This window comes from Oncorhynchus mykiss, chromosome 13 (genome assembly GCF_057628025.1).
Source record: "Oncorhynchus mykiss isolate SJ-2025 chromosome 13, ASM5762802v1, whole genome shotgun sequence".
In the NCBI taxonomy this organism is placed as follows: domain Eukaryota; kingdom Metazoa; phylum Chordata; class Actinopteri; order Salmoniformes; family Salmonidae; genus Oncorhynchus; species Oncorhynchus mykiss.
Genome location: NC_143034.1, coordinates 60,680,588 through 60,695,806, shown reverse-complemented (window position 1 = coordinate 60,695,806; position 15,219 = coordinate 60,680,588). Strand labels below are relative to the sequence as shown.

Genomic DNA, 15,219 nt, shown 5'->3' with positions numbered 1-15,219 from the left:
TGGAGAGAACAAAAGACAACAGACATGCACTCAGGCCCCCGTGGACCAGACTTGCTCATCCCTGTCACATAGAATGCTGCTCAAGTAATACCAGTGCATATTTGCCAATAGTCTGCCAGATAAACTGTATTTAGCCACTGCCCAAAGTTGTAGGTTTTGGTACTAGCTGCATGACATGTTACACATCAGAACCAATATTATTCACACAGATTTAACAGACCAGGATACGAAACGCAGCCTGGCTGACAGTCTGACATTTTTATTTAATTCAAATGATTATTCAAGATTCCCTATTTCTCTCTTTGTCCAACTAACTGTACTGTCTTTGCTGAAAGTGTACAGCAGTGACAACAGAAGTCAGTGCAGTCTACTGTATTTGCACTAAGCAGTTTGCCTCTCGGCCACAGAGTGGCAGTAGAGCTGTGTGTATCCCGTTTCCTGTCGTGAGTGCACGTCCAACGCTGGATGTGAGGCCACAGTGAGCTGTCTCTTCCCACAGATCGAAGATGGCGGTGTCGGTGTTTCCCGGCGTGCGGCTCCTCTCTATCGGAGACGCAAACGGAGAAATACAGCGTCACTCCGAGCAGCAGCCTCTACGACTGGAGGTGAAAGCCACACAAGACGCGGCCCTGATCAACCTCTCCAACGGTGAGTGGACTTGAGACAGCTCTTCCATATCCCGGTTCGGCCTGGGCTCCTTGTTAACTGACATTACCCTGGCTAACTAGCCAGAGCTAAATGCTAAAAAGATAGCTAGCTAACCGATGCGAGTGCCTGGTCTTGCACGTGTGTGCGGGTTCCACTTCAAAACCGACTGGTTCCACCTATAGAATCCAACGTAATGGGGACTGTTGTTGTCGCTTATCGCTATTAGCTAGCTAGCTAACATAACTTAGTTAGCTACGGTTAGTTAGCTTAGTTAGCTTCTCCAGTACCACGACAGCGCACTGTTGGTAGCTTAGCTAACTATAGGTGGTTAACTTTAGCAAGCTTACTGCGCTCATGTCGTGGTTTGTGGACCACGTTTTTTCTTACCTATCTATTTGTCTTGAGGAATATTCTTTAAAGTATTAATTTGATGCGAAGTAGTCAGTTTTAGCTCACACGAGACGTTTCCAGGACAGCAAGCTAAGTGTGACCAAGCACATTAGATACCTACCCTGTTTACTAATATCAACTTGCTAACGATTTAGCGCCAGATTGCATTTCAGCTCGCTACACATTGACGCAGGTAGCCAAAGCTAATTGACATGTTAACGTGCTCTTTCATTTTTGCCCCAATAAGCTATCAGCCATACTTCGCAATGGTTTGCCCTTAATGCCACAGAGTTCTAACAGTTAAAACAAACTGCGTCATATGAGCATTGCCCTCTTTATTAGCTAGTTAGATAGTTATGATAATGCAAGATAACATTTGACCCTTTGAGATGTTATCTTAAAAGTGTGAACATCGTCGTCTTTGCGCACAGATCATACTAGTAGCGGTGCAAACAAGCAAGCAAGCTAACCCCATTGGCTCGCGCGTGCTACTTTATGGTTATCTAATCTACTGTAGATGCCTAGCTGAGTGAATAAATATCGATAAACGAAATCGTTTTTTTTAAGGCTAAATATGGGTTCTTGTGTTTCGAAGAGCTAAACCAGGCTCGTATTAGTTATTCATCTTTGTTCTCCCCTGAACAATAGCCAGCTAGTCCCCCACCTCCCTACTCCCCTGTCGATCACTTGTGTGCTCGCGCTGAGCGCTTGCAGCTTTTGTTACACTGAGGCACCGATGGGATGTCCCTTTCAAGAAGCCGTGATGTCCCTAGTTTTGATACAGTCAAGCTTGGGCTGTGGGGAAAGTAGAAATGTATGTGTGGCAGGGTGTTTTTCAAGGTGTCCTATCAAAGTTTTATGATATGTGTGATTGCCTGGTCCGGTCCATAGGCCCAACAGCCGTTTCCTCTTCCAACATTCCCATGATGATGGAAGATAAATGTTTCCACACCGGGCAGGAATGAACTCCCGATTGAATTGCTACATGAATTGCACGACTGAGTCTAAAGTAATCTGACCAATTTTATGTTTTCCACTTGGAAAAATAACCTCAGTGTCTTGCCACACAATCATTTTATTTCTGCTTTATTATAGACACAAAAGCACCTCAATCAAACACAGCACACTAGTAATGTCTGTATCGTGCTGGAATGGGTGTATTTACATTGTCCATGAGGGGCAATGCCTTGGCCCAGCAAAAATAGCACCATTTTGCTCTTCACTTTGACAAGTGTCTATTATGACCTGACATTATCCTGTTAGAACATTGACATGACTATCATCTGGTTGTTACATATCTGTAACAGGTCTATAGTGACAGTCCTTGTCCCCCATCTGTCATTGTCGTTTCCCACAATGTTCAGCTGAAGGGCCTTGTAGACAGGCCAGGTCTAGTGGAGGGAGATGGTTGTAGCCTACATATTTTAAAGCATGCACTCTATCTCTCAGTCCTTGCATCGAACACACACTTGTTAAGCAACACACACACTCCCGCTCTCATATTTATCGCAGGTTAATCCGGTGTCAGTCGCTAGTTTGGTCTGTTAATAAAACATGCTGCATCTGGCTAATCTAAGTAACAGCGCTAGTCTTAATCCCATCACAACTGCTGGATTAAACCACAGATTATCTCACTGCCATGCAGGCACAGCACTAGACCTACCTTGCCAATATATTGCTTTCACAAATCCAGTCTTTAAAACTGTCATCTTAATCATCCAGGAGTGTGTGTGAAATAGATTCAATAGAAGAAATTACTCGCTTTCCCTCGGCTAAAGGAGGTTAAAAATAGCTCTTTGCTTGCTGCTATGCATGAGATGCTATAATGCTAATTGAGTCAATAAAGCGCTGTGTGTGATCAGGCCAGTTCTGTTAGCATGTTGTTCTTAGTGTTGTGTGACCTACGGTAAGCCACATGCTCCTGTGCCATGCTTATTCCATGAATGACCTGCTGTAGGAGTGTTGCTGGGCCCTAACTATTGTATGACTCCTCTCACAGCAGAGGAGACTTGTGTGTTCAAGTGTTCGGTCTCCAGGGACACAGAGTGCAGTCGCGTGGGGAAACAGTCGTTCATCATCACGCTGGGCTGCAACAGTGTCCTGCTACAGTTCACCTCACCTGCAGGTAGCTAACCCCCGGCAACCACCGCCGCTATGTCTCAGAGGATGCTGTCATTGTCTGTCTGTTTTTTCTGTCTGTCTTTGACTGCCTGCCAGTAGGCTATATCTGTCTCTGTCATTGACCCTCTGTCTCCTGTGTGTCTGTGTCTTTGACTCCCTGTCCTAGTGCACATGTTCCTGTCCTCATAAAGAGATTCTTATTGTTTCTCATACTTGTCTTGCCTCTGTCATCCTTGTGAACTGTTATTGGTTATTATTATTGTTTGATTTCTCCCCATTATGACTGGCTTAAGACCGTTTATAACTTATGTCTGATTTGTCCTGCTTATAACCTGTTATGACGATCTCCTCAGAGTTCTCATCGTTCTATAATCTCCTGAAGAACTGCCGCGGCCACAGTGGAGAGCAGTCGGTCTTCAGCGACAGGACAGAGGAATCATCCGCAGTACAGTACTTCCAGGTGCACATGCAGAATCTGCCATGCATTGCAATAAATCATTTATTCCAACCTTTATTAGCTCAGTGACAATATTAAAACACCTCATGAAAAATAAGCTGTTCTGTCACTTTATTTTCCTCTCACTCCCTTGTTCTCTTTCTCTCCTTCGCTCCTCCAGTTCTATGGCTACCTCTCCCAGCAGCAGAACATGATGCAGGACTACGTCAGGACAGGAACCTATCAGAGGGCCATCCTCCAGAACCACACTGACTTCAAGGACAAGGTACTGATGCACTGTCCTGGGACTTAAATATAGCTTGTTCTGAATTGAGTCCTTTGCTGTATTTGAAGCTAAACTGTTGTTTAGTTGGTTTGGGCAGTAGACACTGCTGGATTTCATTGATGTCTTTATCAGGGAAGAATTCGAGTCCATTCCTCTCTCTCTAGGTGGTGTTGGATGTGGGCTGTGGTTCAGGGATTCTGTCGTTCTTTGCTGCTCAGGCTGGGGCCAGGAAGGTCTACGCTGTGGAGGCCAGCACCATGGCCCAGCATGCAGAGGTAACAGGCACACTAAACTATGTCAATTAAGTGACCTATATATTTCCAATTAACTGCACTTTTTCTGGCCCGCAAATTGATTTTGACAAACCACCCCTGCTCAAACCCTATCCTCTTCTTGACATGCTATGTAGCCATAAATCTGGCAGATGTATCAGCCTCCCTCTAATACACACACACACACTAACCCTCCACTAGGTCCGGGTGACCTCTAACCCCCTGGTGTCCCCTCCACTAGGTCCTGGTGAACACTAACCCTCTGGTGTCCCCTCCACTAGGTCCTGATGAAGTCTAACCCTCTGGTGTCCCCTCCACTAGGTCCTGGTGAACACTAACCGTCTGGGGGACCGTGTGGTGGTGATCCCTGGTAAAGTAGAGGAGGTTACGCTACCTGAGCAGGTGGACATCATCATCTCAGAGCCCATGGGCTACATGCTATTCAACGAGAGGATGTTGGAGAGCTACCTCCACGCCAAGAAGTTCCTCAAGCCTAGTGGTGAGACAGAGGGAAGGTTGGAGGGAGAGCATAGAAAGGGGTAGAGTAGGGGGGAAGGAGAAAGGGAGAAAATGTCAAAAGGTCTGAAGATTATTTTAAAGCCCAAGCAGTATATAATATTAAAGTCTTCATTTTAAAAATGAGAGACATATTCATCATGACTAGCCACTGGTGATTGTACCATCATTAACTGACTTCATGTGTGTCGCAGGTAAAATGTTCCCCACCATCGGTGACGTGCACCTGGCCCCCTTCACAGACGAACAGCTCTACATGGAGCAGTTCACCAAGGCCAACTTCTGGTGAGTAGGAGGGGAGGGAGGAGAGAAACGGGGAGTAGGAGGGCAGGGAGGAGAGAAACGGGGAGTAGGAGGGGAGGGAGGAGAGAAACAGGGAGTAGGAGGGGAGGGAGGAGAGAAACAGGGAGTAGGAGGGGAGGGAGGAGAGAAACAGGGAGTAGGAGGGGAGGGAGGAGAGAAACAGGGAGTAGGAGGGGAGGGAGGAGAGAAACGGGGAGTAGGAGGGGAGGGAGGAGAGAAACGGGGAGTAGGAGGGGAGGGAGGAGAGAAACGGGGAGTAGGAGGGGAGGGAGGAGAGAAACGGGGAGTAGGAGGGGAGGGAGGAGAGAAACGGGGAGTAGGAGGGGAGGGAGGAGAGAAACGGGGAGTAGGAGGGGAGGGAGGAGAGAAACGGGGAGTAGGAGGGGAGGGAGGAGAGAAACGGGGAGTAGGAGGGGAGGGAGGAGAGAAACGGGGAGTAGGAGGGGAGGGAGGAGAGAAACGGGGAGTAGGAGGGGAGGGAGGAGAGAAACGGGGAGTAGGAGGGGAGGGAGGAGAGAAACGGGGAGTAGGAGGGGAGGGAGGAGAGAAACGGGGAGTAGGAGGGGAGGGAGGAGAGAAACGGGGAGTAGGAGGGGAGGGAGGAGAGAAACGGGGAGTAGGAGGGGAGGGAGGAGAGAAACGGGGAGTAGGAGGGGAAGGGAGGAGAGAAACGGGGAGGGGGAGGGAGGAGAGAAACGGGGAGGGGGAGGGAGGAGAGAAACGGGGAGGGGGAGGGAGGAGAGAAACGGAGAGGGGGAGGGAGGAGAGAAACGGGGAGGGGGAGGGAGGAGAGAAACGGGGAGGGGGAGGGAGGAGAGAAACGGGGAGGGGGAGGGAGGAGAGAAACGGGGAGGGGGAGGGAGGAGAGAAACGGGGAGTAGGAGGGGAGGGAGGAGAGAAACGGGGAGTAGGAGGGGAGGGAGGAGAGAAACGGGGAGGGAGGAGAGAAACGGGGAGTAGGAGGGGAGGGAGGAGAGAAACGGGGAGTAGGAGGGGAGGGAGGAGAGAAACGGGGAGGGAGGAGAGAAACTGGGAGTAGGAGGGGAGGGAGGAGAGAAACGGGGAGTAGGAGGGGAGGGAGGAGAGAAACGGGGAATAGGAGGGGAGGGAGGAGAGAACCGGGGAGTAGGAGGAAGGATGGGGTTGGAGGGACAAGGGGAAATGGCAAGAGAAGAAGCTCTGGGAGTAGAAGCAGTGAATGTACGGAGATATCAGTCACTTTTCATTGGGCTGCTGTAGTTGCTGAGATTGAGTTGATGATGATGATGATGATTCTCTCACTCCCTCATTCAGGTACCAGCCTTCCTTCCATGGTGTGGACCTCTCAGCCCTGCGAGGAGCAGCGGTGGATGAGTACTTTCGCCAGCCCATTGTGGTACGTAGAATTCTCAGTTGTATGTCAGACTCTTGAACACCTATCTTCTGACATTGCCTGCCCTGCCCACCATGTCGGTTAAAGCGATACCCCCCAAGATGATTGGGGTGCAGGGGGGCGGTTAACTAGGAAATGTTTATGGGAGGGGTGTTTAAGGCCTGAAATAGTCAGGGGTTATGTGGGGACAAGAGCTGTTTGTGGAAAATTGGGTTGCATAGTACGGACTGGCCTGTGTGTTTGTTTATGTCTAAGGGTGGTACATGAGGTGTGTGTGTTTATGGGCAAACGCTGATGCAGGATAGGAGATTGACTGTATGGGACTGTGTGTTTGTGGTAGAAGATACCACCGACACACTGTGTGTTATGACGGCTGGAACAAATAAGTTAGATGCGGTCTGAGTTTAGGATCCCAATGTTTACGCCCAGTCCAGCTCCCCAGTCTAACACCACAGAACCAACAGTGAGGTTTCAACAGTACTATCACTGCTTATAAGGGGTATTCATTGAATTAATCTCAACCCTTTTATCACACACAGCGACACACCACACACACCGTCAACGACACACACACATCATTTTCCAGCGGTAGTCAGCTGGGTAGGCCTCCTCCGTGCCTGCTCCTCTGTCACTCTGCTGGGAGAGCCGGGCCCGGCCGGAAGGCCTGGTTCTGGGTACAGCCTCTGTTCTAGATCATTAAATTAAGGCATAGACCGTCTCCGTACCCACTCTAGCCAATGCTGCCATAAAACATTTCTACCTCACTGGGACTTACCTGGATACTCTTGCTTCCCTCTTCCCCGTCTCTCTCCTTCCTCCTTTTTCTTTCCCTCCCCCTCTCAGGACACATTTGATATCCGTATCTTGATGGCCAAGTCTGTCAAATACACAGTCAACTTCCTGGAGGCCAAAGAGGAGGATTTGTACAGGTCTGTGTGCCGTCTGTCTGTGTCTGTTATTCCCTCATATATTTATTAATGAATTGTTATTCATAGATTGAGTTGAGAATTGAGATGCGTAGATACATGTTACTGAATGTAGGGATGTCCTACTTCTCTAATATGGGGCTACTTCCAATTTTGAATTTTCTACATCAGCAAAAATACTACATAATTCCTTCTAGTGTCTAAAAATAACCTTAAAGCAGCAATCAGAAGTTGAAACAATAACAAAGCAAATTCCCCGCCCTTTATGTAAAAAGCTGAGGGATGGGGCTGGAGAAATGTAACCACTCTCAAATTCATAGACTGAGCTATGGATGCAAGGATTGACCATCCATGATATCAAAATTATAATTTTAACCATGTTTTGATGATATATATATTGTTTACATTTACTTTCTTTACAAACATTGGAGTAAAACAAACTTATATTTTGGGTTCTGATGGGGTACGGCAGTTGAACTAAGCTCATGAGGTATTTATAAGTTATATTCTTCAAGACATAATGGGTATATATCATTCATTTATAAGTCCAAAAAATGGATGTAGCAACAGCTGATTGCCCCTTTAACTAGACTAACACTTATCCCACTCTTTTCTCTCTTTCCCTCTCGCCTTCCCTTCTCTCGCTCTCTCTTTCAGGATAGAGATTCCCTTTAAGTTCCATATGATGCACTCAGGGCTGGTGCACGGCCTGGCCTTCTGGTTCGACGTAGCGTTCATGGGATCAATGTAAGTTGGCCTGAGCTGCCTTAACCAGGGCTGAAGTGTGTGTATGGTCAAGGAGTAAAATCACTTGATCCAGGACTCCTGACCTACATGGATCCTGACTACAGCTACACCGTCACTTTCCTTTTTCTTTCATCACTTGTTTTTCCTCACAGACATTGTAATAAACACAAAGACAGAAAATGGGTGCAACTTAAAAGCAATACAATATAGTACAATACATTCACTATAGAAACATTTCACAATAAGTTGTAAAGGGCTGTTCCTACCGAATATCTGACCATGCTTGTACTGGAGTAGGATGACCTCTAACCCCCTCCCTCTCTCTGCAGGGTGACAGTGTGGCTCTCTACAGCCCCCACAGAGCCCCTGACCCACTGGTACCAGGTCCGCTGTCTGCTCCAGTCACCCCTCTTCACCAAGGCAGGAGACACACTTTCCGGCACAGCACTGCTTATCGCCAACAAGAGGTGAGAGACTGTAGAGGGATCTACTGGGAGTCTGTTGGGGAAGGGAGGCTTTGGTGTTAGTGTGTTGCCATTCACCTCTAGGCCCAGGCTTGTGTTTATATTATGACAGTTCTGAATGAATGTGTGTAGGTGATACACAGTGAGCTCCAAAAGTATTTGGACAGCGACAATTATAAAGAAAATTGCCTCATACAATGACTATGGGGATAAAGTGCAGACTGTCAGCTTTAATTTGAGGGTATTTTCATCCATATCGGGTGAACCATTTAGAAATTGTTTCCAATTATTTTGTGCCCAATTGAAATTGATGGTAAATAATGAATTGTCATTTTTGAGTCACTTTTATTGGAAATAACAATAGAATGTTTCTAAATACTGTGGATGCTACCATGATTACATAATATCCTGAATTAATCGTAAATAATGAGTGAGGAAGTTAGTGTAAGGGTTCCTTCCATGTTTACACTGTAACCTCATTCTAACCTCTCCCCACTACAATAACCGGGGAGGTTAGCATTTGGTGGGGTGGGGGGTTGTGGATGATATGTGCGTCTGCAACCTCATGTATCAAAACAACAAAATGTCTCACTGCCTCAATACTTTTGGAGCTACCCAGTGCATTTGGAAAGTCTTCAGATCCCTTGACTTTGTTAGGTTATAGTCTTACTCTAAAATGTATTAAATAACAAAAATCCTCAGCAATTTACACACACCAGCCCATAACGACAAAGCGAAAACACGTTTGTAGAAATGTTTTCAAATTTATTTAAAATACATAAACTTACCTTATTCACGTAAGTATTCAGACCCTTTGCTATGAGACTCGAAATTGAGCTCCGATGCATCCTGTTTCCATTGATCATCATTGAGCTGTTACTACAGCTTGGTTGGAGTCCACCTGTGGTAAATTCAATTGATTGGACATTATTTGGAAAGGCACACACCTGTCTATATAAGGTCTCACAGTTGACAGTGCATGTCAAAGCAAAAACCAAGCCATGAGGTCGAAGGAATTGTCCGTAGAGCTCCGAGACAGGATAGTGTCGAGGCACAGATCTGGAGAAGGGTACCAAAACATTTCTGCACCATTGAAGGTAACAAAGAACACAGTGGCCTCCATCATTCTTAAATTGGAAGAAGTTTGGAACCACCAAGACTCTTACTGGAGCTGGCCTCCCGGCCAAGCTGAGCAATCGGGGGAGAAGGGCCTTGGTCAGGGAGGTGACCAAGAACCCGGTGGTCACTCTGACAGAGCTCCAGAGTTCATCTGTGGCGATTGGAGAACCTTCCAGAAGGACAACCATCTCTGCAACACTCCACCAATCAGGCCTTAATGGTTGTGGTCAGATGGAAGCCACTCCTCATTAAAATGCACATGACAGCCTGCTTGGAGTTTGCCAAAAGGCACCTAAAAGACTCTCAGAACATGATAAACAATATTCTCTGGTCTGATGAAACCAAGATTGAACTCTTTGGTCCGAATGCCAAGTGTCACATCTGGGGGAAACCTGGCACCATCTCTACGGTGAGGCATGGTAGTGGCAGCATCATGCTGTGGGGATGTTTTTCAGCGGCAGCGACTGGGAGACCAGTCAGGATCGAGGCAAAATGAACAAAGCAAATTTCAGAGAGATCCTTGATGAAAATCAGCTCTAGAGCACTAGGGCGAAGGTTCACCTTCCAACAGGACAACAACTCTAAGCACACCGCCAAGACAACGCAGGCGTGGCTTCGGGAAAAGTCTCTGAATGTCCTTGAGTGCCCAGCCAGAGTCCAGACTTTAACCCAATCAAACATGTCTGGAGAGACCAGAAAATCATATCAAATTGTATTTGTCACATGCGCCGAATTCAGCAGGTGTAGACCTTACCGTGAAATGCATACTTACAAGCCCTTAACCAACAATGCAGTTTTAAGAAAATACAAATAAAAAAGTATGCCATAAGAATAACTAATAATTAAAGAGCAGCAGTAAATAACAATGGCTATATACAGGGGGTACCGGTACAGAGTCAATGTGTGGGGGCACCAGTGTCAAGGTAATTGAGGTATTATGTACATATAGGTAGAGTTATTAAAGTGACTATGCATAGATAATAACAGATTAGTAGCAGTGTAGGGGGGGGGGGGTGCAAATAGTCTGGGTAGCCATTTGATTAGCTGTTCAGGAGTCTTATGGCTTGGGGGTAGAAGCTGTTTCGAAGCCTCTTGGACCTAGACTTGGCGCTTCGGTACCGCTTGCCATGCGGTAGCCGAGAGAATAGTCTGACTAGGGTGGCAGGAGTCTTTGAACATTTTTAGGGCCTTCCTCTGACACAGCCTGGTATAGAGATCCTGGATGGCAGGAAGCTTGACACCAGTGATGTACTGGGCCGTACGCACTACCCTCTGTAGTGCCTTGTGGTCTTAGGCCAAGTAGTTGCCATACCAGGCAGTGATGCAACCCGTCAGGATGCTCTTGATGATTGTAGAACCTTTTGAGGATCTGAGGACCCATGACAAATCTTTTCAGCCTCCTGAGATGGAATAGGTTTTGTCATGCCCTCTTCACGACGTCCTTGGTGTGCTTGGACCATGTTAGTTTGTTGGTGATGTGGATGCCTAGGAACATGAAGCTCTCAACCTGCTCCACTACAGCCCCGTTGATGAGAATGGGGGTGTGCTCAGTCCTCCTTTTCCTGTAGTCCACAATCCTCTCCTTTGTCTTGATCACATTGAGAGAGAGGTTGTTCTCCTTGCACCGCACGGTCAGGTCTCTGACCTCCTTATAGGCTGTCTCAACGTTGTCGGCTATAATTGGCTAGGCTATAATTGCTGCCAAAGGTGCTTCAACAAAGTACTTAGTAAAGGATTTGAATACTTATGTAAATGTCATATTTCAGTTTTTTTTATGATATAAATCAGGAAAAATGTCTAACTTGTTTTTGCTTTGTCATAATGAGGTATTGTGTTTAGATTATTATTTTTTTTTTTAATTTAATCTATAACAAAATGTGGAAAACGTCAAGGGGTCTGAATACCTTCCAAAAGCACTGTATATATGTGTATTACAGATGTGTGCTTGCTGAATCTGTGCTTCTCTGTCTGTCTGTGTTGGTCTGTGTTAATCTATCCACCTCCCTTCTCACCTCCTCCCATACCAATCCCTGGCTCTCTTCCCTCCTCACAGACAAAGCTACGACATCAGTATTGTCGCCCAAGTGGACCAGACAGGCTCCAAGTCCAGCAACCTCCTGGACTTGAAGAACCCCTTTTTCAGGTGAGTTGGTCTGTTCCGCTGCCCTCGGCCTGTGCCATTCAGGATAACGAGGGGGGAAGGGGAGCTCCCTCTCATGGCGTGTATGTTGTTGTGTATGTGTGTGTTTTTGTAGGTACACAGGCAGCACCCCCACACCCCCTCCTGGGTCGCACTACACCTCCCCCTCTGAGACCATGTGGAACACTGGGGGGGCCTACAGCATGAGCCAGGGCATGGCTGTGTCAGGTAAATACACACACATAGAGGACACTGGTAGAGGACACACACACAGAGGACATACCCACACACACACACTGCATGAGGCAGAACAATGCTGTGTCAGGTAAACACACAGACGATACAAACACAATCTGACCCATGATAGCATCATCAGGCAAAAGCATCCATACAGCATCACCACTAAATGTCTTACTAAACTGTAGGGATATCACAGAATAGATCAGGCTAACAGAGTAGCTGATAGACAGGGGATGCATGCTCTCTCTGAGGGGAAAACGGTGTGTGAGAGAGAAAGGATGCTTATGCTTCTCCTGTGCTTTTCTCCCATTTCGCTCCCTTTCTCTCCCCATCTCTCTTGTTCTCTCTCCTCCCCATCTCACTCTCTTCCCTGTCTCACCCTCTCATCTCTCTCTCTCTCTCTCTCTCTCAGGGATGCCTACAGCCTATGACCTCAGTACAGTCATGGGCAGCGGCTCGACGGTGTCCCACAACAACCTCATCCCCCTCGGTAGGATACTATGGACTGATGGACTGACTGACAGACAAGCACAGACAGTGTGACTGACTGTGTGTTTGTGTGTGCGTTAATACAGTTTCACTATTTCCTCTGTTCCCGCCCTCAGTGAACACAGGGATAGTGAATCACACCCACTCCAGGATGGGCTCCATCATGAGCACCGGAATCGTCCAGGGTACGTCTCTTTATACACTATACAAGAGTTTCCTAAACTCGGTCCTGATTTAAATAATGACCTCATCGAGCTTTGATTATTTGTAGTGCTAGGGCAAAAACAAAACGTGCACCTGGGGGGGGGGGGGTCGTCAAGTTCCCTAAACGCCTATCATTTGTGTAAATGGAGGGGATGGATTCTGAAGTGTGTGACATAGTTGGCCCACAACCAATCAAGGGAAGGTGATAACACTCTTTCCCATTTTCTCCCCCTCACTCCAGGAGCTTCTACTGGCCAATCAGGTCCTAGCAGCAGCAGCAGCTCTAACCAGCAGCAGCAGCAGCATTATCCCGTCACCAACCAGTTCACCATGGGGGGACCCGCCATCTCCATGGCCTCTCCCATGGCCATCCCTAGCAACACCATGCATTATGGGAGTTAAGACCTCGTCACCCTTCACCTCCGAACCCCTGCATGACCTCTACTAGCCCCTCCCCCTGACTGACCACAGCCAGAACCAGAATACCAAAACCAGTGCTGTCGTGTTGTCCCTTCAGCACCTTCCTTTCACCTTTACTGTCCATCTCTCTATCACTGGAGTTATTCTCATATCCGTCCCTCCTCGCCGTTCTCTCCGCTTTGAGAGCTGTTCCCCATCTCCCCCCCTCTCATCATCGTGCAGCAGCTATGATATCACCAGTCCAGCCAGAGGGTGGCAGCACCTCTACGTTCAACTGACAGACTGATCAGCACAAAGAATTGGCAGTTTTTCTGAATGGAGAGCGGAACTGAACTTTGATTGACTGGACCTTTTTATGCTTTACAGACACATGTACACCTACACATACACATTGAACACAGAGACTTTTGTTGCAAAGAATAACTCATTGCACGACTGTACAGCAGGTATCATCTCCTTTATCCGGGTTCCCTCCCTTTTGGACATTTCGCCTCCCCTAGTGCCAGTGTGATGCCCCACCCTTCCCCCTCCTCCACCAAACACACACACAACCCCATCCACTACAGCCAGTCGCTATCCCCCCTCCCCTTATCACTGGATTGGATGTCCCCCACTACAGATCTGCACTGAAAGGACAGGGGGCTTTCCTGTACAGTAGAACACTATGAACACCCCTCACTGATGCCATTTTGTTTTCATATCGAGGCACTTCTCCACCTGCCTGTAGAGCCTCTCTCCTTAAACGGCCCCATTCCAGAGCGATAGCTAGCTCCCCCCAAGGTGTTTGTCTGGTCATCCATAGTGGTAGTCTTTAGCCCAGTAGACCTAGGCTATCTCAAAAGACACCCTATTCCATATACAGTGCTCTACTTTTGACTAGAGCCACATGGACAAATGAAGTGCACTGTATAGGGACTAGGGTGTCATTTGAGAGACAGCCTAGATGTGAGTGTGTAGGAGAACGCTGTAGAACGTGATCTTGAAAAACACCAACTCTGGAACTCTGTTAGAACCTCACCTCCGATTGAGGTGTGTTGTCCAAAGCCAATGAGCTTCGAGGACACAGCAGCAGACCCGGCCCCCCACTCCTCTTCATAGCCAATCAGGATTGCAGTGAGCCGATGGTATTGGTGGAAGCAGGATGAACCCACAGAAAGACAGACTGGACCAAGGACACTGATGTTGGCCGTTGGAGCAGCTGAATCCTAGTTTACATTCTTCCCCGGTTTCCTTTCCTTCATTTTGAGACTGCGGTGGGGAGTTCGGGATAGAGGGAGTCACCTCTTTCCCTCCTCACTACCTATGATATATCTAAACCTCTCCTCCCTCCTTTCCCGGGCAAGTCGATTGCTCAACCTTCAGACAAAGACTTAATGGACATGTATGCATTGCTTCCAGTCACAATTTGTGGACTGAGTTTAAATTTTGATTTAGCAAGTTTTATGAAGAGAAAATGTCTTGCTAGTTTGTAGGGTTAACTTTTCAGTTGTCTTTATTTGTTTTATTTCTTTCACAGAAAAGCAACAAACAAAAAACAAGTATAAAAGGAGTAAATTAAATGTTGGTGGAGAAGTCCCCAAAAAAATCTTTGGATCAGGTCTTATAATTGATATTACAGTTAGAATTTTAACACCAATGTTGTGATAGTTGCTAGCTTAGCATTCAAACACTACTTTTCTCTGGGACCTCAAGGGACATCTATTGATGGAAAGTGCATCAGGAAGACTCCTGTTTGTATTGCTCGAGGTAATAAATTGCCACAGACCTAGGATCGGCTTTTCCAAACCAAAACCAGCAGTTAGGGACGACTAATGAAATCTGATTTTATAACGTCATCTTGAGCCTACATGGTCAGCAGACATTGATGTGCCCAAGGAATATAGCTGTAAATGTGTGTTCTCCAAGCGCACACACCTCAAATCTCAGGGATCATTGCTGAGCCTAGCCCCTGAGGCTTCAGGACAAACAAGAATACATGTTTTCAAAGTATAGTAAGCTGAGGGCTGGAACAAATGCTGCATACCTGGGATCTCTATACTTCATGTAGATGGTGGATATTTCGCAGCCTTTGTCCCAGCCCAATACCTACCAACTAATTAAACTAATATTCATTTAAATCAGATGTG

At 47.0% G+C, this 15,219-nt stretch overlaps 1 protein-coding gene across 4 annotated transcripts; it reads left to right on the top strand.

The window, feature by feature from the left end:
- The first annotated feature begins 405 nt into the window (after nt 1-405).
- carm1 (coactivator-associated arginine methyltransferase 1) lies at nt 406-14,678 on the top strand. Of its 4 annotated transcripts, none has more exons than XM_036941446.2 (16): nt 406-648; nt 3,038-3,163; nt 3,513-3,619; nt 3,777-3,881; nt 4,046-4,156; nt 4,475-4,652; nt 4,864-4,954; nt 6,266-6,347; nt 7,188-7,273; nt 7,928-8,017; nt 8,347-8,484; nt 11,654-11,743; nt 11,856-11,968; nt 12,393-12,470; nt 12,586-12,654; nt 12,915-14,678. In XM_036941446.2, exons 1-16 carry the CDS (start codon nt 507-509, stop codon nt 13,073-13,075), a joined length of 1,767 nt encoding a protein of 588 aa, XP_036797341.1. In that variant the 5' UTR covers nt 406-506; the 3' UTR covers nt 13,076-14,678. The 4 variants fall into 4 exon arrangements, 2 of the variants coding, with proteins under 2 accessions (XP_036797341.1, XP_036797342.1); XM_036941447.2 differs by having other exon boundaries at nt 414-648; nt 3,041-3,163; XR_016486032.1 differs by lacking the exon at nt 11,856-11,968.
- The last annotated feature ends 541 nt before the right edge of the window (nt 14,679-15,219 follow it).